Source organism: Papio anubis, chromosome 11, assembly GCF_008728515.1.
Source record: "Papio anubis isolate 15944 chromosome 11, Panubis1.0, whole genome shotgun sequence".
NCBI classification, from domain to species: Eukaryota; Metazoa; Chordata; class Mammalia; order Primates; family Cercopithecidae; genus Papio; species Papio anubis.
In genome coordinates, this window is record NC_044986.1 from 48,429,232 (window position 1) to 48,453,916 (window position 24,685).

The following is a 24,685-nucleotide window of genomic DNA, read 5'->3' on the forward strand; positions in this document are numbered from 1 at the left end:
GATTCTTAGTTATAGCCCTGTGTGTCAAGCTCATAATACAGGCCACCACATTAATGTTTCTTTTGTGTATGTGGGTGGTGTTTGAGACAGGGCCTCACTCTGTCACCCGGGCTGGAGTGCAATGGCACAATCTCAGCTAACTGCAGCCTTGACTTCCTGGGCTCAAGGGACTCTTCTGCCTTGGCCTACCAAGTATCTAGGACTACAGGTGCACATCACCATGCCCAGTTAATTTCACACTTTTTTTAATTGAGAGTCATATTGAGAGTTTTCCTCTGTGTCCCCAGATTTCTCCTTTCTAACTCAAAAAGTCCTATAAATTGATAAAACAGTAATATTTATCTCTGGCAGCTGATTTTTATCCAAGGTAAGTCTATGGAGCAAAAGACAAATCTATCTATCTACATGTCCACTAGCAAAGCCAAACAGGTTAAGCCTCAAATTTGTGCAAATAATAATAATAATAATAATAATAATTATACAAAGAAAAAGGAAAAGGAAAACAAGGCATCCCTAACAACCCAAAAGTCTGGCCACAGATTTTACAAAAATTCATGGACAAGCTCTAGGCATAAGATCTAAGCCAGTGTTTTTCAAACATTGATGTCATAAGATGTATCTGGTAAATAATATAAAAACATAGGTCTCTAGGATAATCCAAAATTATTTTGAGGTATAACCCAGGATTCTGAATTTTTAACCAACCCCTTAGTGTATTTTGATGAGAATATACATCTCTGAGATAGAAGCAGGAGAAAAGGATCCATGGAGAAACATTTCAGGAATGATAGAGTAAATGAGGTAAACAGAAAAAAAAGTCTGTAAAGAATCATGGACATCCAAAGCCTATAAATGTTCTCAGAAATGTTAAATGGTATTTATATTCCACCCATAGAAGTGTCCTTTCAATTAACATATTAAAATGCCCTATTAATAATAAGCTACTTTTCTGTTAAGGAATAGACCTATGTCTTGATTTGCAAAGCCAAAAATAAATAGGTGTACCCACCCTTAGTACCCGGTACATCAGGACAGGATACTAGGAGTTAATTTGCAGGAGAACTCTTAGTCCTCTGAGGAGAAATGATACTGGTGACCTGAGGTTCTGACTCAGCTGGATTTTGGCCACAGTTCATCAATGTCTGATTTCCCTCCCTAGGGGACTTTTCTGTGCCATGTAAGTCAGGTTGGGGTTTTTCACTTGCTTTGGCCATTGAAAAGTGAGCCTTGTCACTGCAAGCAGAAGCTTTAAGAGCCAGTTCTTGCTTCGTTACATTCTCCTTTCCCTGTGATGTTGTGATCAGCATTTCCTCAACAGTGGCTGCCCTGTCAGCTTCAGAAGCAGAGTAAGGACAGTGATGAGGAGGAGTGGAGCCCCTCACCAACTCCCAAAGGCTTTACAGTGGAATATATTGTTGTTTTGAACCACTAAGATTTCGGCTTTGTCTATTCAATAGGATTTTGCCCATTCTGACTGATACAACTGTCACATACAAAAGAAAGATGAGGCCTGCCCTGGCATCTGCAAGGTGATTTACCACTGTAGAAAATAACAGGCAGAAAATTACAGAATAAATCTTTAGACCCTGAGTCACAGGCAGTAAAAACTGCAGTGAAGGCTTGAATTCACCCAAATGCCCAATCTTCTGACAGAAACTACCTCAAACCTGACATAGCAAAGATACATTTTAAGGAGTAATGGAAGGAAACATTTTAAGAGCCCAGACCATCTAAGATTGGGGCAATGATTTACCTGGGCAAATTGCATGAAGACTTTCAAATTCAGAAGAACTGGTACTAAAGCAAGAGAAGCAAAGAGGCCACTAGAAATTATGTTAGACATGGAATCGGGGGATTTGTAATTCCTAGGAAGAACATGATTCTTCAAGGTTCCTGGAGAGAGGTGAGAGTGGAAAGATTTTACTATAAAAGAAAGTTGGAATAGGAGCAAGATACCATCTTAACTATAATTCTAAATGTCTTCTGTGTAACCCTTTGCTAACTACGTGGGCCACAAATTACTACGTATATTGAAGTGAATTACTTAGGGCCTTGGTTTCCTGACCCATAGGAAGATTATTAGACTTATTTTTGATAATAAAACTCTATGCTTTTAAGTTCCTTCACTTACAACCTCCCTCCAGAGTTTGGCAAACTATGATACACCAGCCAAATTTGCCTTACAGTCTGTTTTTGTAAATAAAGTTTTATTGGAACAAACATATTGTCTAAAGTAGCTTTCATGTTACAACAGCACTTGAGTAGTAAGCTAGAGGCTGCATGGCAGGTAAAGCCTAAAATATTTACTATCTGGCCCTTTCCAGAAAAAGGTTGGCTTGCAATGAGCTGACGATTTTCAAGTTCACTTCTCCATAGAGCTTCAGGACATTGAAGTAATGTCTCAAAGTCTACCAAGATGGAATAGGGAGAGGAGTACCTGGATTAAGAAAAGGGGACATGCAGGGAGTAGGTTCCATAGGCTCCAGATTTCTAATTCTGATTCAGTCAGAAAGGTTACAATATTATTTGTTTTACATATCAGTTTAACATATTCTGAGAGCTGCTTGGATAGCTAAGCTGGAAAGACGTGGGGGTGCTTATCCCTGCGTGGAAACGCTTGCCAATGCTTTCTCATTTGGACCCAGACTCCGGATCGGGAGTAGTCTTATAGCTGAATCAGCTACCAAGAGAAGTTCTAAAGCAAGAAGAGAAAAGCACTTCAATTTGGGACATTTATTTGCACCTGGAAATGGGGAATGGGCTATCAGACCAGACTTCTATCCTGTCCAACCTGCCTTCATTTCAGTCCTTCCACATTGTTATTCTGGGTTTGGGCTGTGCTGGAAAGACAACTGTCTTATACAGGCTGCAGTTCAATGAATTTGTAAATACCATACCTACCAAAGGATTTAACACTGAGAAAATTAAGGTAACCTTGGGAAATTCTAAAACAGTCACGTTTCACTTCTGGGATGTAGGTGGTCAGGAGAAGTTAAGGCCACTGTGGAAGTCATATACCAGATGCACAGATGGCATTGTATTTGTTGTGGACTCTGTTGATGTCGAAAGGATGGAGGAAGCCAAAACTGAACTTCACAAAATAACTAGGATATCAGAAAATCAAGGAGTCCCTGTACTTATAGTTGCTAACAAACAAGACTTGAGGAACTCATTGTCTCTTTCAGAAATTGAGAAATTGTTAGCAATGGGTGAACTGAGCTCATCAACTCCTTGGCATTTGCAGCCTACCTGTGCAATCATAGGAGATGGCCTAAAGGAAGGACTTGAGAAACTACATGATATGATCATTAAAAGAAAAAAAATGTTGCGGCAACAGAAAAAGAAAAGATGAATATCAATACCTATTATATCTGTGTGGAGTAGGTTTTCTCTGGTCTGATTTTGACAAATAGAAGAGTGTCTACAACCTGGTTTGCCTGTCTGCCCTCCTGGATGCTATTAAAGCTTTGTTTTGTTGAACAATCAGATGCCCAACTCTGTTGCCTTGTGGAAGATGAGTAAATGCAGTGCTTCTTAAAGTGGTCTCTTCTCCCTACCCCGCAAATCTTTTGGTACTAGCATTTGGGGAAGCCAAGCAAGGATAGGAAATTGACCAGAACACAGTTGTGGAAATTTGGCCTGAAGTTAGTGAAATAAAACTTTCAAGAGTGGAAAAAAAAAAAAAAAAAATATTCTAATGTTAAACCACCCATATGTATTTATGTGTATATATGTGTACATATTGTATATATGTATAAATGTACATATATGTATACATGTACATATATGTATACACACATGTATACACATGTACATGTATACACATATGTACACATGCATACATATACATATGTATATGTTCATATATACACATATATGTACATGCATGTATATGCACATATATGTGTGCACGTGTATATACACATACATGTATGCACCTGTATATACACATGCATGTATACACATATATACACATGTATATATGTATACACATGTATATACACATGTATGTATGCACATGTATATGCACATATATGTGTGCACATGTATATACACATATACACATGCATATATAGAAATATAATTTAATATGTATTTAATATTTCATTGGCATATTTGCCACTCTATGCAGTACTATCAAACTGGCTCAATTAACATGGTTTATAAATATTATTTATATCTTATGGGATACCCCCCCCCCCACCCTCCCTCCATCCTCTTAGCTTTTTGTTTTTAAAATTGTTTTGGCACATTAGAGTCCTTTTATTCTATATAAATATTAAAACTATACGGTCACATTTCATGAAAATACCTTTTAGGATTTTGATTAGAATTATTCTTAGTTCATAGATTAATGGGAGAAATGACAATCTTATAACTTTTTCCACTCATGAGCATTATTTACAGTTTATAGAATGTCTTCAAAAGCATTTTCAATACAATTCATTTACATATTTGGTTGCTGTTAAAATAACATCTTTTAAAATATTATACTCTTGAATATTTTAATTCTTTGTTGGCACAGAGAAATTTAACTGATTTTTTTTTTTTTTTTTTTTTTTTTCAATGGAGTCTCACTCTATTGCCCAGACTGGAGTGCAGTAGTGCTATCTCGCCTCACTGCAACCTCCGTCTCCTGGGTTCAAGCCTCTCCTGCCTCAGCCTCCCGAGTAGCTGAGACTTACAGGTGCACACAACCATGCCCTGCAAATTTTTGTATTTTTAGTAGAGACAGGGTTTCACCATGTTGGCCAGGCTAGTCTTGAACTCCTGAGCTCAAGTGATCCATTCACCTCAGCCTCCCGAAGTGCTGGAATTGCAGGCGTGAGCTACTGTGCCCAGCCAATTTCTTGTATAGTGCTCTTATGTCCACCATCCTTGCTGAAATTTTACTGATTAATATCTATATCTATTTCTTAGGTTATTTCTAAAGATAATATTGTCATCTCTGAATAATAAAATGTTATATTTAACTCCTTATAGTTCCAATCAGTAATTTTTTTATCGAAGTAATGGACTGGCTAGGACTCCAAGTAAATGTATAATAATAAAATTACAGTCGGCCCCCTTGCTTCTTTTCTGATTTTAAATTTCCTCATTAGATGTTTGATACAGGTTTTATATGCATACACATGATCATATTAAGAGAGTTCTTACTTGGTCAATCTTTTTAAAAAATCAAAATTCTGTTTCAACATACATTAAGAAGGGCACGTTACTTTCTTCATCCTTTTATTGTGGTCGACTTGGCAGAAGATGTATAACACATCTAATGTTAAACCACCCATGATTCCCTGGCATGAATTCAACTTTGTCATTACATGCATTTCAAATATATTGGTGTTTTTGATTTGCCAATGTTATATTTTATTTATTTATGTATTTTAGAAACAGGGTCTCTCTGTCACGCAGGCTGGAGTGCACTGGCACAATCCTAGCTTACTGCAGCCTCAAACTCCTGGGCTCAAGTGATCCTCAAGGCCGTCTCAGCCTTTTGAGTAGCTGGGACTATAGACACACATCACACACAGCTAGTTTGTTTATTTTTTATAGCGATTGGGTCTTGCTATATTTTAAAGTCTGGTCTCAAACTCCTGGGTTCAAGTGATCCTCCTACCTTGGCCACCAATATGATATTTTAGACTTTTCTATGTATGATCTCAAGACAGTAGCCTAAAATTCCCCTTTCCTGAATTATCCTCATCTGTTTGTGTATAAAGGTTATACTAACCTATTTAGTTAGGTTAGTCTTCTCATCCAGAAAACAGAAATATATGGATCTATACTCCACTTCATTACTAGGAACTGTAAATTTAAAAATTAAAGTAAATTTTTATTCATCAGATTTGTAAATTAAAGTTTAAAAGTAGCAAAATGTTGGTTAGAATGTAGAGTAATGTAAAATTTTCATATACTGCTGGTACAAATGGGAATTTTTACAAATTGGAAGAATCATTTTCCAATATTTAACAAACTTGAAAATGTCTGTATCCTATAACTGAACGCTTCTATTCATTGGTGTATTTCCTAGAAAAAAATTCATACACATTCACTAGGAGAGATATATACATATATCAGCATATCTTCAGAATAATTTTGAAATAGTAAAAAATTTAGAAGTCAAACTATTCATCACGTGGATAACAGACCATTAAATCTGGTGTATTCAAACAATAGAATATTATATGAAAGCGAATATAGATGTGTTAGTTAAATTTAACACAGATAAATTTCAGAAACAATGCTAAATGAAAAAATTGCATAATACAGTGTGACAACATTTATATAATTTTTTAAGTGAGAAACTTTTATTTTGGTGGGAAATGGCAGATTCAGTTATTTGAATCAACTCTCTTACCAAAAATTTAAAATGTTACTACAAAAACCCTAGAAGAAACCCTAGGCAATACCATTCAGGACATAGGCATGGGCAAGGACTTCATGTCTAAAACACCAAAAGCAATGGCAACAAAAGCAAAAATTGACACATGGGATCTAATTAAACTAAAGAGCTTCTGCACAGCAAAAGAAACTACCATCAGAGTGAACAGGCAACCTATAGAATGGGAGAAAATTTTTGCAATCTACTCATCTGACAAAGGGCTAATATCCAGAACCTACACAGAACTCAAATTTACAAGAAAAAACAACCCCATCAAAAAGTGGGTGAAGGATATGAACAGACACTTCTCAAAAGAAGACATTTATGCAGCCAACAGACACATGAAAAAATGCTCATCATCACTAGCCATCTGAGAAATGCAAATCAAAACCACAATGAGATACCATCTCACACCAGTTAGAATGGCAATCATTAACAAGTCAGGAAACAACAAGTGCTGGAGAGGATGTGGAGAAATAGGAACACTTTTACACTGTTGGTGGGACTGTAAACTGGTTCAACCATTGTGGAAGATTGTGTGGCAATTCCTCAAGGATCTAGAACTAGAAACACCATTTGAGCCAGCCAATCCATTACTGGGTATATACCCAAAGGATTATAAATCATGCTGCTATAAAGACACATGCACACATACGTTTATTGCTGCACTATTGACAATAGCAAAGACTTGGAACCAACCCAAATGTCCATCAATGACAGACTGAATTAAGAAAAGGTGGCACATATACACCATGGAATACTATGCAGCCACAAAAAAGGATGAGTTCATGTCCTTTGTAGGGACATGGATGCAGCTGGAAACCATCATTCTCAGCAAACTATCGCAAGAACAGAAAACCAAACACCACATGTTCTTACTCATATGTGGGAATTGAACAATGAGAACACTTGGACACAGGAAGGGGAACATACTGGGGCCTGTTGTAGAGTGGGAGGAGGGGGGAGGGATAGCATTAGAAGATTATACCTAATGTAAATGACAAGTTAATGGGTGCAGCACACCAACATGGCACATATATACATATGTAACAAACCTGCATGTTGTGCACATGTGCCCCAGAACTTAAAGTATAATTTAAAAAGTACTTAGTAAAAAAAATAAAAAATAAAAATAAAATTCTACTACATATGTATCTATGTGGGTGTGTGTGTTTGTGTGTGTGTGTATATGTTACATCCCTCTCTCTCCCTTAAAAATCTCAAAAAGTTGGCAACATACTAAGAAAAAGCCAATTCAAAATCTAAGGGAAGGTGGGAACCATGAAAGTGGCCACTAAAACTTTATTTACTCTGAGAACATTTCTCGAGTCTGTTGAAGTTGAGCTTTGGTTTAATAGCCATCTGGGACAAGGGATAGATATAAAAGTCAATATTCAAGGACTACAATTTTTAAAAATTAAATGACATAAACTTACAATTAAAGTATATTAAAATAACAGTATATGTTACAAAAATTATACAAAATATATAAATACTCAAACTATATACTCAAAACTTATTACTACCCAAATATCATACTTCATTGTACTATTGCATATGCTTTTGAAATTATTTATGTCAGTTGTATCTGTGTGGGGCTTAGTGCAGTGTCTCATACCTGTAATCCCAGTGTTTTGGGAGGCTGAGGCTGGAGGATCTCTTGAGGTCAGGAGTTCAAGGCCAGCCTAGGCAATATAGTGAGATTCTATCTCTATTTAGAAAATCATTTTTAATTATCTGGGCCTGGTGGCATGCATCTGTAGTTCTAGCTATGCTTGTAATCCCAGTGCTTTGTGAAGCTGGGGCAGTTGGATCACCTGAGTTCAGGGATTTGAGGTTGAAGTAAGCTATGACTGCACCACTACACTGCAGCTTGGGTGACAGAGCAAGACTATCTCAAAAAAAAAAAAAAAAAAAAAAAACATATCTATATGGTGAATGTACTGTATAATTGTGAGCACATCTTCCCATCTCCATTGTCAGTGGAGTCACAGTTTTCACTTGAAATTGTCTTCGATGATTAACTTTATATGTTAACTTGGGTATCAGTGATACCCACATTGCTGGTAAAACAGTATTCCTGGGTGTGTCTCAAAGTGTGTTTCCAGAAAAGATTTGCACTTTAATTATTAGATTGAGTAAAGAAGGTCTGTCCTCTCCAATGTGAGCAGGCATCATCCAGTCCACTGGGGGCCTGAACAAAAAGGAGAAAGAAGGGAAAAATCTCTCTCTTCCTGATCAGGGACTCCATCTTCTCCCACCCTTGTACATCAGAGCTCTCGGACCTGAAGAGTTCTTAATAGATGGTTTTTTTTGTTTGTTTTTTGTTTTTTGTTTTTGTTTTGTTTTGTTTTGTTTTTAATTGAGATGGAGTTTGATTCTTGTTGCCCAGGCTGGAGTGCAATCGTGTTTTGTTTTGTTTTGTTTTTAATTGAGATGGAGTTTGATTCTTGTTGCCCAGGCTGGAGTGCAATCGTGTGGTCTCGGCTCACTGCAACCTCCACCTCCCAGGTTCAAACAATTCTCCTGCCCCAGCCTCCTGAGTAGCTAGGATTACAGGCATGAGCCACCACACCCAGCTAATTTTTTTGTATTTTTAGTAGAGATGGGGTTTCACCGTGTTGGCCAGGCTGATCTTGAACTCCTGACCTCAGGTGATCCACCCACCTCAGCCTCCCAAACTGCTGGGCTTATAGGCGTTAGCCACCACACCTGGCCTGGAATTTTTTTTTTTTTTTTTTTAAGAGATTGGATCTCACTGTCTCACCCAGTCTGGAGTGCAATGGTGCAAATATGGCTCACTGCAGCCTTCACCTCCTGGGCTCAAGTAATCCTCTCCCCTCAGCCTCCCAAGGTGCTGAGACTACAGGTGTGTGCCATCACATCTGGCTAATTTTTTATTTTTAGTAGAGATGAGGTTTCACTATGTTGCCTATACTGGTTTTGAACTCCTGGGCCTATGCGATCCTCCTGATTCAACCTCCCAAAGTGTGATTATCGGCATAAGCCACCATGCCTGGCCTCAGTAGATTTTTTTTTAAGGAAAAGAAAAGCACCTTTAATTGACTAATATTTGCCTTTCAATGCCTAGGAAAACAGAAAAAAAATCTGTTTCTCCCCTACTCCTTACATACTTGTAAGAAAGTTCCACTTATTTATTTACTTACTTATTTTTCTAATCTCAGCTGTGAATTAAACCCTAGCAAAGTAATTTTTCAGACAAGTTTAGGACTTTGCCTGCAAATCAGGAACTCTAAATACAAAGAAAACATGCATTTTAAACCTTTAGACTTCACAGGTCTAGCCAGAGTTCCCTTCTAAAATTCTTAGTGTAAATGATACTAGTAAATGGTATTAGCAAGAAGGTGTAGGAGAATATGGCTCTAGTAGAAAGCTAATTCACTACTCTCTGCCTCAATGCTTCCTCAGCTTCTAAGTAAGCTTGTGGCTCTGCTGAATTCACAAAGCTGTTGGTATTTGCAAAATGTTTTTAATTTCTTTTTTAAACTTAGAGCTTACTTTAAAGAATATGATTCTTGTGGTAAACAGAATCAGCTGGATTGCAGTAATATTATGAGAAGATGGAGATACTGATGGAGAAAATAGCACAATCAGGAAATGTAGACAAGTATAATGAATATACTAATGACATTTTGAGAGGTTTTGGTTGAGGTCGATTTGCTTCTTAAAGTCATTATTATAAATATATTTTAGAATATAATCCTAAAATAATAGTACACAATTTTTTACTTAGCATCTAACTGATAGCTACAAATTGAGTACACAATTCATATTGAACTGAACGTTTAGAGATGGCATTTCTTACACATCTTCCATGATCTTTTCTTCTTTAAAAGAAATATTTTTAAAAAATTGAACTTTTTTTTTCCACCAGAACTCTTCAAAAAACAGATAGAAGAACCAAATTGGGTCTAGTTTAAAATATTGACTATCAATAAAATGCATGACTGCCATTAACATATATATTAACAGCTACATATACTATGTTAGGACTTGCACTTCCAATATGCTGTTCTATTAATTTTCCTGCTGCTCCTTTTTTCCGTGTACATCATGTTGACTCAAACGAAATGAAGCTATTAAATAGTACATTATAACTATTGCTTTGCATAAACCTATTGAATGTTTTTATCTTCCTTTTGAAAATGTAAACCTGAGCTTATTAATATTTTTATTATCCAAATAAATTTTAAAAGAATATTCTGTTATATTTCCATTCTCCTTGAATAGTTCTATTGTCTGAACTTCCTTAACATTTGTTTGGCCTGGCATTTCCCTATAACATTATATATTAACATAGTAATCTGGAGACCCAGACGTTTTTATCCAGCAATGCAATATAGGGCCTTTCAACTTCAACCAAACTAAAACATTTAACGAGAACCTAAGTCTCGCACCCCAGCTCCTTTTTTTTTTCTTTTTTTCTTTTTTTTTTTTTTTAAGAATATGGTGGTGACAATACCAGACCTTACCATTTTAATTCTACCACGTGTAGATTTAATTTTTAACAAAACATTATGTAGAATATTAAGAAGGACAAAACAAAAACATATTTGGCTTTAAAGAGTTTGCAGCATAGGCAGCTGTGAAAATATACAAGTAATTGGACATAGAAAATAAATATAGCTACAGGATTAATACATTCTTTTCTCTTCCCTACTAAGAACTTCTACGGAAATTCCACCAGGAGGCAGCAAAAGAGCGGGTTTCTCCCACCTCCCCCCGGACGCCGGAGACACGGCGGAGCCTGATGTCCCTCAGAGCTTTAATCTTCCCCTCAGTCGCCTTTCCCCTCACCCGCCTCTAATTAAGTCAGAAAGGCCCTGTATTTATTTGCCCATGAACTGACACAGCAAACCAACAGCAGCCATTGTAGTGTGAATGGATTTGCGACCAGGCAAGGGGCTTCAGCCGGGATTACCCGCCCCGCAGCCGGATGAATGTGCTGAGCACAAAGTCTGCTCAAAGCCGAGCAAACGGACTATTTGTGAAAATGCCATCCTGGCTCAAGTCTGATTAAGACCGGGGGTCCCCAGGCCGTTTGATCTTCGCTCATCAAAGAGAGTCTTTAAACAAGCTTCATTTTACACTACTGTATGCTAGCGACGGGTTGTGACACCCAAGTGCAGCCACCGTGAGCAGCCAGCACTAGGAGCGCGTGAACAATAGAGATTCGCCGCGCCGCCTGGTGCAGGGCGCGGGCCCTGAGCGCTGGGAAACGCGCCCGCGCTGGAGGCAGGGCCTTTGCGGAAAGACTCAGGTTTGGGAGCCCATAGGTCTGCCCGAGAGGTATCCCGACGTGCCTCCTGCCAAGGACTCCTAGACTTCTCTGAAAATGATTTAATTTTTTTAACTTAAGGGTGATGAAGAATCCTTACACGAGTTAATTATACATCCCTCCTCCTCTTCCGCGCCAAAAGTTAATAGTTACATTTAATAGCCTACATCTTCCACTCTTTAGTATTTCTAAGACTGGGTGTCAAGACAAGTGTTTTTAAGGTCCTACTTTCTACTTTTCACCTTAAGGGGCTTTACAATTCACTAGTTGCAGAATTAGTGATAGCCGAAAACATCAGCTTTAAATAATACAACCAATTTTGTGATGGGAAAACAACCTCTATCTACACACACACACACACACACACACACACACATTTTTTAGAAAGTCGCTTGGTTCAAGTAATTCATGTTATTTCCAGGCACTTAATACTTACATGCCAGTCTCTTCAAAATCGACATGCCTTCCTGGCTAACACGGTGAAACCCCATCTCCTGTTGAAATAAAAACTGCTTGAGGCCGAGGTGGAGCCTGTAGTCCCAGCTCTCGGGAGGCTGAGGCAGGAGAATGGCGTGATGGGAGGCAGTGACTGAAGTCGGCCACGCCACTTCCCAGCCTAGGCGACAGAGAGAAAGCTGAGACTCAGATCTCAAAAAAAAAAAAAAAAAATCCACAGCCTTGGTGCCGGTGTCGTGATTGTGCCAGTGCTTCAGGCTGCATAAAAGAACAGACTCCTTGCAGGATGTTCTTATTTAACCTGAGCAAAAGAAAAAGCCTTCTCTTGGCAATGCTGAAAGAAAAAGAAAAGAAAGAGAGAGAGGAAGAGAAAGAGACTTTTGTAGTGAAAAGGAACCTCTCCATCTCCCCTTCATCCCATTTTATAAAGAAAAGCCAGCACCACACCAAGAGTTAAGTGGCTTTCCCATATTTAGGAGCCAGATTATGGCTGGCACCCTATACAGAGTACCATCCCCAGCCTTCTGACTCCTTGGCAGGATGCCTTTCTTGGCCATACCCTGGGAGAAGAGCTGTCTTATAAAGGAGGTAATAATAGGAACTCAATGACGTGGAAGAAAACTGTTTTTCTCTAGATGCGGAGACTGTTTCATGGGATCCTACATCCTGCTTTCTGCAGACACTGGCCTATCCTTAGGGTTGGAGATGTTAAATCCTTTAGGGGACTCAAAGAGGACATTGCACTCCCTATACCCACCACCACAGACCTTTCTGAGTATCAGGACCTCAGAAAAGATGCAGGCAGATATCTATGTGGTTTAGGCACTATCTTCACTGTGTTTTAGTCAAATGTTTCTGGGTTCCGGGCTCTACTCTCAGATTAACTTTCAATGTCCTGCTCTAGTAAAACACATCTTTTGAGCTTGGTTAGAAAGCTACAACGGAGGCTGATTTATCTGGGCTGACCATCTCCACTGCTCAAATAAACATAATCACGGTCAAATCTTGCCTTCTGTTTGTACTGAGGAGTGCAGAAAATCCAGCTCTCAGGGGAGTCGTAACATGGACCAGGTCTAAAAGTTCTTTTAACATCACGAAGAACATTAAGACTAAACTGTTTTAAAAGCCAATGAGAAAGTCGTATCACTTTTTTTACAAAACATCAGGGATGAGGAATCCCTACTATATTCAAGATTGACACTAACAAAAATGTTGGCAACACACACCGTAAGGAATGATATTTATGCAGCATTTTCCTAGCAAAGTAAAAGTGTATGGCAACAAATCTGCTTCTTTTGATTTAATCAAGAGAAAGAAGGAAAGAAGTAAGGTAGGAAAGGAGGGAGAGAGAATAGAAAAGAGGAAAGGAGGTAATTAAAAATACAGCAGTAGACTGGGCGCGGTGGCTTATGCCTGTAATCCCAGCAGTTTGGGAAGCCAAGGTGGGAGGATCACTTGAGCCCAAGAGTTTGAGACCGGCTCTGCCTGGCAACATAGTGAAACCCTGTTTCTACAAAAAATTTAAAAATTAGCCAGGTATGGTGGCATGAAGCTGTAGTCCCAGCTACTGGGGGGTGAGGTGGGAGAACCGCTTGAGCCTGGGAGGTCAAGGCTGCAGTTAGCCATGATTGCACCACTACACTCCAGCCTGAGCGACAGAATGAGACCCTGTCTCAAAAAATATATAAAAATGTATTAAATTTTTTTTTAAAATCAACAGTCACAAATAACAGAGATGGAAAAATAGTCGGTGAATAGCATGGTGTGTTTTGGAGTATATTTGTCTGTCTCCTTCATGGATGAAAAGGTTGAGAAATATTCTATGTGTGGCATCCAGCACTTAAAATATAAAGAAGACATGTATTATTATGCTGTTCCTGAGTTATGAGATTCAATTCCACACTGATAAGCGTATTTCACCTATTTAAAAATATAATACAAAATATTAAACTTGTTACATTAATTATGATCATATTTATACCAGATTGAATAGGAGGCATGGTTCCCTACAGGACTAAATAAACTCAGTTTAATAAACTAAATTCACCTACCCTGGCTCACACCTCCTCTGTCACCCAGCTGTAAGAGAGACTCACACAATCACCAGAACCTTCTCTCCTTCCTGAGACATGTTGGGTCACAGTTCCTGCACCTTTTTATTGCTTCTCCATGACCTAGTATCTGCCAAAATATAATCGATGGTGGAAAAATTTTTACCCCCAGCCCCATATAAATATATTGTATTTCCCCAACTACTCACAGACTGAAAGCTTTCTGAGGACAAGAAGCCTGCCTTTCATATTGTGAGATATGCTGCCAATAATGGGTACATGCCGAATATTAACTGGCTGCTGATGGAACAATGAGTTTTACTGTACCTCTTTATCTACCTTGCACTCTTGTTGCCAGTGAACAAACCACATCCTGGAAAGGATTTTCAAATGGAGAAAAAGCACTGAAAAAGTAAATTTCCTCATTTGGAACAAAGGTATGATTTACTATGTACTTAGCCCTCTCTGAGGACCACCCATGTAATTTCTCCACTGAATAATTTGTGAGGTTACCTCTCCTCTGCCCACTAAATGATTTGAAGGTAGATTATATGAGAACTCATCTTTTATCACACAATATCATGTATAATGCTTAGCACAAAGTAGGAACTCAGGTATTGACCAAATCATTAATCATTTTAAACTCATGACAACTTCAGGAGCAACGTGAAAGATGAGGAAGAAGGTAGAAGCTAGCCCACTCTTGAACTTCTATGCTTGGTTTAGCTCTCCTGACTCAATATCACAGATTCTGTCCAGACTCAGTGAATATTGAAACATAATAGACATATGATTTGTTTTCAGAGATCAAGGGTGAATTTATGCAACAAGCCTCTTTGTTATAACAGAATTTTCCCTTTGTTGATTAAATTGTTCCACTTTCTTCTCTTTTGCCCCAGGCAATGGATTTTTTGTGTGTGAAACCAAGCTTTTAATGAACCAAGTTCATTAAATGTATTAATCATATACTATCTCTTCAGAAAAAAAGGCAAGAGATTGATCTTTAATGTGGCATAAATGTATTTCTAGATTCTAAATATTTAAACAGGGTAATAGCACTAAAAAGAAACATTTTCCACCTTCTGATTGGCAGGCGGATTTTTCTCCACATTTCAACGGCATTCAAACTTAATACAGCTTGCAGATTTCCTAGTACAGTGAAGGTGCTTAACGCATCGATTCCTGACAGAATAATTTCCTGGGCAGATGGAATTTGGCATGGGAGGAACACTATTCTAACTAGGGTACCATTCAAGAATGATTTAGATGATGTTCTTAATATTACCTTTGAAACTGAAGGAACTAGAACACAGACCATGGTAAATTGTGTTTTAATTACTCCTTACCCCACTAAACTTCAGGATTTTATTACTTTAAGATTGTCACTGGCTTTACTTGGTGGTGGCCCCAGTTCTGACTACAGTAGGTCAGTCAGCATGTGGAGTCATTATAGACAGCCTAAATCTATACAGCTTAGAGAAGCACAAAATAAATATATCTTACTCTTTATTAATTCAATAGTGATTATCCAATCATCTCTCCTTTTTCGAGACTCACAAAACAGTTGCCTATTTTCTGACACTTATAATATCAATCTGTTTCTAAAAGAATTGTGTACATTTTTATATTTATTACTATAATTTTATTGTTACTACATCTTTTATTATTACTGTAATTAGAATAAAGAGAACTTTATTCTTTAAAATGAGAACTGTGTCTCATAAATATTTGTATTCATTGTGCCCCTCCCCCACCACCCATCTCACCAAAAAAATTAAAAAATAAAAATAAGGCAACAACCCAGAGGGCAGCCCAATGCCAGGGCTCTAGGCTTCCAATAAGTTTTTGTTGAATTAAATAGATCATTTCCCATGTATAAGCATGACACCATTCTTATACACAAGCTTTACTTTATTATATCTATACACCAATTTTAATGACGTCAAATTCTCTTTCTAATTCACTTTCAGCGCTTCTTCTCCTCAAGGTAGTTTCTTATCTCCCTAGAAGGGGTATTGCGTGGTCCCGTGCAAGGTATGACTTGGGAGCAAACCCTGCGTTCGGAAACATTGCGATATGATATACTAATGAGGAAGTCTGGCGCTAAGCCCTAAGGGTTTCTATTGCCCCGCATTAGCCCACCACTGAGAAGGGAGAACGGGGAAAGGCGACTGACCCGGTACGTTGGACCCTGTCCGCTTTGGCCCCGGCCACTTTGATCTCAAGCGTCTGCCTAATCAAGTTCATCTACTGCCGCGATTGCCCTGATTCAAAGAACATTAAATGGTTTGATTATCGGACGGTCATTTCCCTCTTCCCTCCAGCCCTGATCTAATTTCTAAACGCCAGTCTCTCGCCTCCCTCTCTAAACTTCCCATCAAAAGAGAATTAGCTCTTCTTCCTTCTTACCCTCGTTTGATGTGCAAATTTCCTTCTCTTTGCACATTTTTCTCGCAGTGGCGGAGGGAGAGGGGGAGGAGGGCAACTGAACGACCTTAAACCAGGGATTTAACTCAGATCTGCAAACCGCGACTCTCAAGGGTTAATGAGCAACTTGCACCCGCCACCTGGCCCTCTCAGAGGCGTCTTGCTAGAGCCATTGAATTACAGATCGGTTTGTATTTAATACTGAATATGACTTGTGCGCACAGTCAGCGAGTATTGGCGTAAGGGAGAGGTGCAAAAAGTGCTTTTGCAGAGCGTATCACCCCTCGGCTCTGAAAAGTATTTCAGATCTGGATAATTCAACCCTTACTGCCAGTCAAGGGCACCCAAGTTCCCAGAGTTCCTCCTGCCGCCTGCATTTATTAAAGTCGTCTGCTATAATGCTCGCTTCTAGCCGTCACCCCGAAGGTGAGCCGGGCCAGCCGAACGACCAAGCAAGGGAGGAGCGGGGTGAAGAGTGTCAAAGGCCCCCCTTCATGTACACAAACACACCCCCTCCCAGCCCCTCCCAGCGCTTTGAAATCCCATCCCGGCTTTGTTGTCTCCCTCCCAAGGGGCCGGAATGCTCCGGGCCCGCGGTATAAAGGCAGCCGCGGTGGCGGTGGCGGCACAGAGCTCTGTGCTCCCTGCAGTCAGGACTCTGGGACCGCAGGGGGCTCCCAGACCCTGACTGTGCAACCGCACCGGCACGGTTTCGTGGGGACCCAGGCTTGCAAAGTGACGGTCATTTTCTCTTTCTTTCTCCCTCTTGAGTCCTTCTGAGATGATGGCTCTGGGCGCAGCAGGAGCTGCCCGGGTCTTGGTCGCGCTGGTAGCGGCGGCTCTTGGTGGCCACCCTCTGCTGGGAGTGAGCGCCACCTTGAACTCGGTTCTCAATTCCAACGCGATCAAGAACCTGCCCCCACCGCTGGGCGGCGCTGCGGGGCACCCAGGCTCTGCAGTCAGCGCCGCGCCAGGAATTCTGTACCCGGGCGGGAATAAGTACCAGACCATTGACAACTACCAGGTGAGAGGGGTCGGGCAGTCCGAGGATGCTCTGACCTTGAAAGGGTCCTATTTGGAGAGGAGGGAGTAGAACGTGCTGAGTGTGTGCGGTTCAGGGAGCATTTGGCAACCCTGCAATTGGGAGCAGTGGGCGGTAGCAGGTTTTGGAGAGGTAGACAGATAGGGACTGTGATCAGCGCCCGGGTCCAAGAGGGCGGGTACCTGGACGTCTGGATGCCTCACCCTCTCCCCGAACCTTTCCCACAGCCGTACCCGTGCGCAGAGGATGAGGAGTGCGGCACTGATGAGTACTGCGCTAGTCCCACCCGCGGAGGGGACGCGGGCGTGCAAATCTGTCTCGCCTGCAGGAAGCGCCGAAAACGCTGCATGCGTCACGCTATGTGCTGCCCCGGGAATTACTGCAAAAATGGTGAGTCCTGAAAGCTCCCTTCACACTAAAACTGTCCAGCCTTTGAGCGTCTACGAATAGGGGGGAAAAAAACTCCGCCCTGAGAACTCTGCGGCGCCACCTGCAAATGGGTCTTCAGCATGCAGGATTCCGCTGAAGTATCTTCATTGCAAGTGTTTAATCGGGAAGAAGAGAGAAGTTCGGAGGTCTCTGAGGTCCTTATCTTCCTCCGTGGCCCTCAATGATTCAATGCAACGGCTCACCTCGTAGTGGACCCTTCCATAAAAATTTGTCTGGGAGAACCTTGAGGTCAATTGAGAAGGGAGATGATGGGGAGGACGATGGGATCATACAAAGACCAAAGAAACCAGCTTTGGCGTTCTGCTACCCTTCTCATTTTTCTTACTGTGACTCTCACAGCTTTGCCAGATTGGCCTCTCCTGATTTTTGCTGAAACTGTTGTCAGCCAGAGGACAGTGATTTATCTGCATAGGCGATTTTTAAGAGAGATCTTGATACCCTCACAACCTGACCCCTCCATCCTTCCCCCTCCCTCTACCCTCTGCTGCCTTAATATAAGTACTCCTCCCCCCAACCACAGATCCACTAACTTTTAATTTTTCAAAAGGTGGATTTAGACAGCTAAAGAGGTCTCCAGAAATAAGCTAACAGGGTGACGACCCTCCTTAGGACCCAGCAGTACTCCAGGATGAACTAAGTAAATCTCTGTAATATGGAAATTACACAGTAAAGTAACTGGTGGGTGAGATTGCAATGTTCCAGGCAGCTGGAATTGCGTTTGCTTAACTTAGTCTGGCAGGACCCATATAGCACCAGGGGCAGAGAAGTTATTTTTAAGAACATTTTTTAAAGCGACTGATTTTCTTTTTCTTACTCCAAGGGTAATATTAAAATGGGCAGAAATCTCACTTGCCCCTACCACAGTTGGTGGGAAAGTATTTTAAATGGCTATACTAGGGATATTACATATGACTGACTGTATACAGTATACACATTTGTGCTTCTGTCCATCTAGAGAGTTTTGCATTAACAGTAAAGAGGTTTAAAATGATGTCACTGCAATGAAGTATCTCAAGTTGGTGCTGGCATGACAGACTGCCACTGTCATAGCTGTCAGCAGTAATGCATTACAACCCTGAAGTTAATCACTATTTCCTGCTTCTTTAGGAATATGTGTGTCTTCTGATCAAAATAATTTCCGAGGGGAAATTGAGGAAACCATTACTGAAAGCTTTGGTAATGATCATAGCACTTTGGATGGGTATTCCAGAAGAACAACATTGTCTTCAAAAATGTATCACAGCAAAGGTAAGGATGTCAAGACTCATTCTTAGCACATCAAAAATGTCTTTTGAATTATTTTAGTGAAATGATGCAGGTTTAACAGTAACTATGTACTTTTTTCCTGCTGTCTTCTTCATAGGACAAGAAGGTTCTGTGTGTCTCCGGTCATCAGACTGTGCCACAGGATTGTGTTGTGCTAGACACTTCTGGTCCAAGATCTGTAAACCTGTCCTCAAAGAAGGTCAAGTGTGTACCAAGCATAGAAGAAAAGGCTCTCATGGGCTAGAAATATTCCAGCGTTGTTACTGCGGAGAAGGTCTGTCTTGCCGGATACAGAAAGATCACCATCAAGCCAGTAATTCTTCTAGGCTTCACACTTGTCAGAGACACTAAACCAGCTATCCAAATGCAGTGGACTCCTTTTATATAATAGATGATATGAAAACCTTTTATGACCTTCATCAACTCAATCCTGAGGATATACAAGTTCTGTGGTTTCAGTTAAGCATTCCAATAACACCTTCCAAAAACCTGGAGTGTAAGAGCTTTGTTTCTTTATGGAACTCCCTTGTGATTGCAGTAAATTACTGTATTGTAAATTCTCAGTGTGGCACTTACCTGTAAATGCAACAAAACTTTTAATTATTTTTCTAAAGGTGCTGCACTGCCTATTATTCCTCTTGTTATGTAAATTTTTGTACACATTGATTGTTATCTTGACTGACAAATATTCTACATTGAATTGAAGTAAATCATTTCAGCTTATAGTTCTTAAAAGCATAACTCTTTACCCCTTTTAATTCTGGAGTCAAGAATGCAAGGATCTCTTGGAATGACAAATGATAGGTATCTAAAATTTACATGAAAATACTAGCTTATTTTCTGAAATGTACTATCTTAATGCTTAAATTATATTTCTCTTTAGGCTGTGATAGTTTTTGAAATAAAATTTAACATTTAATATCATGAAATGTTATAAGTAGACATGCATTTTGAGATTGTGATCTTAGACGTTTGTGTGTGTGTACGTATGTGTGTGTTCTACAGGAACAGACGTGTGACATGGTTAAAGATGATCAGAGAAAAGACAGTGTCTAAATATAAGACAATATTGATCAGTTCTAGAATAACTTTAAAGAAAGACGTATTCTGCATTGATAAACTCAAATGGTCATGGCAGAATGAGAGTGAATCTTACATTACTACTTTCAAAAATAGTTTCCAATAAATTAATAATACCTACCTAAATGGTCAATATTTTTTGGACAAGGAAGAAAATCATCCACAAAAATAACACTCCAAAGTACTTGGTGATTGGCGGGAACAGGAAGTGTGCCCATAAATACAGTTAACAAATACCTGCAGATTTTGTACCCAACAAAATAATTTGCAGTATCTTAATTACTACTACATGCAAAGCAGACTTTTTCTAATTATTTTGGTTTTAAAATAATTATTCATTGAAAATCACAACTCCTTCCTCATTCCACTCTTTTTTCTCTTGCTCGGTGAGTTTAATATTTCAAATTTTGTTTAACCTGAAATCTATTGATTGGAATGAGGATAGGGATACAATATTTTAAAGAAAACCCACAGGAATGAAATCTAAATTTTCTTTGCATTTTTACTTGCCAGATTTCATATTATTTATACTGAGGAAAAGGGAAAGCAAACTTCCCAATTTACGCTTTTTTTGTAATATTCTAAAGTCTGCACCCAAACCACAAAATGCTGCGTTTTGGGCCTGCAAAGGATAGTAGTGACTGATCAATCAATCGTGCAAATATTTCCTTAAATAATGCAGATGTACTAGACTGTTGTTTTTGTGTTCCTGGAAGTCGTTCAGTTTCAAGGGGCTCAACCAATGGGACACAAGCTTTGGGTGGTTCTTCACTGAAAGAGGAACTGGCAGGATGTCTGCTGTTACATTCCTTTTGTCTGGAATTCTCAGCTTCCTCACCCAGGAGAAACTTTCTTTTTCTACATTCGCTTGTTTTCTGAAGTGCCAGAAAGGCCAATTCTAAGGCCTGCCATGTCCAATAAAGCACAATAAAGGAAAGGAAACAGGAAACTTTTTCTTCAAAAAGAAGAAAGAGAGCATTCTGCTTAAATGGGGAAAGAAGCAAACTTTTAAAGGGTTCTGGTTATTGGATCCTTTCCTTTCTACAGGAACGGACCTCAGTACATTGACCCTAGTGATAGCCTTTCTTGCTTCTCATCTCCAGATGAGAGATGTGTGGAAGAATACAAAACAAACCAAAGATGGACGCCTCTTCTTCCTATCCAGCTGAGAAATTAGGAAGGGATTTCCATTAAAAAGAATTCTTCATATTTGTAAAGGTGAAAAATACCAAGAAAATTGTAGATTTTTATTAGCTAGTAATAGAGGCTAGAAGATGGAAATCAGATAAAATACAAATTCAAAAGAGGATTATTTAAGGAATCTAGAACAATTTGGGTAATGATTGTTTAAAATGTCTGTTGTTGTTGCTGTGTGACTTTTAAACAATGTATTTTAATGGAAAATACATGCACCTGGGAAAATTTCACAAGGTATTTTATCTAATGTCAGTATACTCTACACACTGTCCTGCACGTTGCTTTTTTACTCTATGTGTCTTGTAGATCATTTAATATAATACATAGAGAGGTGACTCATTCTTTTTAAAGGTTACATTAAGTTTGTAGTATGTTGGAAAGGCAATACTATAATCATTTTAACCAGTGACGTTTAAGTTGTTTCGAGAGTTTTTGATCTAACAAGTGATGTGTCATGAGTATAGAATTTTCATCTTCATGTGCTAGTATAGTTATAGGATGACTAATATTTGAAGCAAAGTCCAAAATGCATGCTTTCTGCAGCTACTAATAAAGTCTGGTATGAGCAAAATGTCCAGATGCCTGCTTATCACTGACCAAGTGATGATTAAGCTGTTGCTAAACTGTATCAAAGAAGAAAAAGGGAAATACACAGGCTTATCCTAAAAATTTCACAGTGAACAGTAATCTCTGGCATTCAGTTAAAGCTAGACTTGTTCTAATTACTTTGATTTTGAAATTATTACTAAATACAATCACAAGCCTTTTCTCACCACTCCCTTTCCTTGTTTTGCTAGAAGAGTTGAATATTTCAAACTTTGTCTAATCTATTGACAGGAACGAGCCTGACCCTTCATTTTTAAATTGGTGACATTATCAAACTTTATCATGTTACCAACTTTCTTTTATAGTCTTAAAGAAAAAAAGACAATACTACCACTAGGCTTATAAAGTGTCTTCCATTGATTTCTGTGATTGCAATTTTCATACCTTCTAAGATACTATTCTGAGGGCAATGTCGAATTATAAAAGAAATACCTTATCTTTACATTAAAGAAGAAAATACTCTCATAATTTAAGCTTTTGATACTTGTACAAAAGTGTGGGTACGTATGTGGTCCTTTATATATTGAGTGTAAGGTCGACAGCTTAGAAATGGTCAATCGCATCAAAAATCTAGGACTACTATCTAGGTAATGCTAAGAAATTTTAATTCAATATACATGTATTTAGTCTGCCATGTCCAGTGGGCACTATGCTAGCATTTGAAAAGATGCGTATAATATTGGTCTTTAACTTCAGAGAACTTACTATTTAGCAAGGGAGACGACGAGCATTAGTGCTGGAAGTTGATTTAGTTTAGTGGTTAGAAACAGTCTCTAGAACTGGATAGATTTGGGATTGAGTCATGGCTCCCTCAGTAATGTAGATATGAGAGTAATGCATGCATCAGAATACTTTTATGTCTAGCTCAATGCAGTCACTCAATTTTAGGTCTTTGCTATTGGACAATGAAATGTATATATTATGTTGTATTATCTTACATACATTAATACCTGAAAACAGATTAAAATTAATTAAATCAGTCTGTAACTACTCAGAAAAAGCTTCTGAGAAGAGGTGGTATTTGAACCATTGCCTTCTCTCGCCCTTTTATTTCAAGGAAGAAAAAGCACTTAAACTAGAAAAAGGAAAAAGGAGACATCAGTTGATACCACTCATTAGAATCAGGATGGAAAGCATTCTGCGGACTCACTTACGATTTATGTTCCATTGTAACTTGTAATGTCTACCACTTGCCACGGGGACAAGCAAAATTCTATCCCCAATATATGTGATCATGAAGTGCAGTTCTGCTCAGTAAATTGCTTAGCCTTTCAGAGACTCCTACTCCAAAATCTTGAGTGAGGGTTCTGATTAGTTTATCTTTAATCAGGGGTTCACCTCTGGTTCAATTGTCTAGCATGGCTACCCAGTTCCCAATATAAACACAGCTGTCTATATCCATTCTGCCTGTAATAGAAACTATAGTAGTTCTAAAAGAGGAATGTGTAGGGACAAATCCCACATCTCATGTCTATCACAAATTAGTTTTGAAGGATGAGAAGGCATTTACAAGGTAGAAAAGACGAGAAAGAGTTTCCTTCCTATTGGAGACAGAGGAAGAAGTGTGAGCAAACTTATGGAGTCATAAAAATAAAGATACACAATATATTGAGAAAATAAGTAATATTCCACAGTGGCTACATTTGGGGGTAGCTAGGAAGAGGACTTTTCTGATTTTTAGTTATATAATTTGTTATCCAGAAAAAATAGACTACTACAATTTTTTATTTTCAGCAACAGCTATTGTATTAGGTGGCAATGAAATTGAAGAGGATATATTTGAGACACATTTTGTTTCAAAATATTATAGATGTCACAAACTATAGTGATTTTTTGTCAAAAATTACAAAATAAGAATATTGTTTTGTTTCCAGCAATAGTTGTCAGATTAGATTTCAATTAAAGTAAATAATACAAATAATACATTACAAATAATGTAAATAATAGCTTTCACAAACATGGTGGATTTTTTGCCAAAAATTTATAAATCCTAATAATATGACATAGACCCTAAATATTAGTATATGAAAAATTACCTTGGAAGGGCAATGATAACCAATACCCTGCTGTTTTAAACTGTTGAATAAATTCTATAGTAAAAAGTAAAATTGGCAGAAGGCATGAAACGTGGCTTATCTTGATAAATTCATATTACATTTTATAATATTTCACAATCTTTTCCTGATAAGCAAAAAAATACTTTTAAAAGGCATCCTATATAGAAACTTTTCACATATCTGTGATACTCTGAAGTTCAAATTAAAAGCAAAAAATGATAGAGGCATATCTTGTTATATTGTGCTTCTCTTGTTTTTTTTTTTTTTAATGTAAATTGAAGGTTGGTGGCAACCTCGCATTGTGCAAGTCTATTGGTGTCACTTTTTCCCACATCATGTGATCACTTCATGTTTCCATGTCACATTTTAGAG

At 38.7% G+C, this 24,685-nt stretch overlaps 2 protein-coding genes across 2 annotated transcripts; both read left to right on the forward strand.

Moving 5' to 3' along the window:
• The first annotated feature begins 2,560 nt into the window (after positions 1 to 2,560).
• On the forward strand, positions 2,561 to 3,671 carry LOC101008773 (ADP-ribosylation factor-like protein 4A). The gene has a single exon (XM_003903941.4). It carries the CDS (start codon positions 2,750 to 2,752, stop codon positions 3,350 to 3,352), a length of 603 nt encoding a protein of 200 aa, XP_003903990.2. The 5' UTR covers positions 2,561 to 2,749; the 3' UTR covers positions 3,353 to 3,671.
• A 13,499-nt stretch (positions 3,672 to 17,170) lies between these two features.
• DKK1 (dickkopf WNT signaling pathway inhibitor 1) lies at positions 17,171 to 22,425 on the forward strand. The gene is made up of 4 exons (XM_003903940.4): positions 17,171 to 17,639; positions 17,885 to 18,047; positions 19,215 to 19,355; positions 19,471 to 22,425. Exons 1-4 carry the CDS (start codon positions 17,397 to 17,399, stop codon positions 19,722 to 19,724), a joined length of 801 nt encoding a protein of 266 aa, XP_003903989.1. The 5' UTR covers positions 17,171 to 17,396; the 3' UTR covers positions 19,725 to 22,425.
• Positions 22,426 to 24,685: the final 2,260 nt, after the last annotated feature.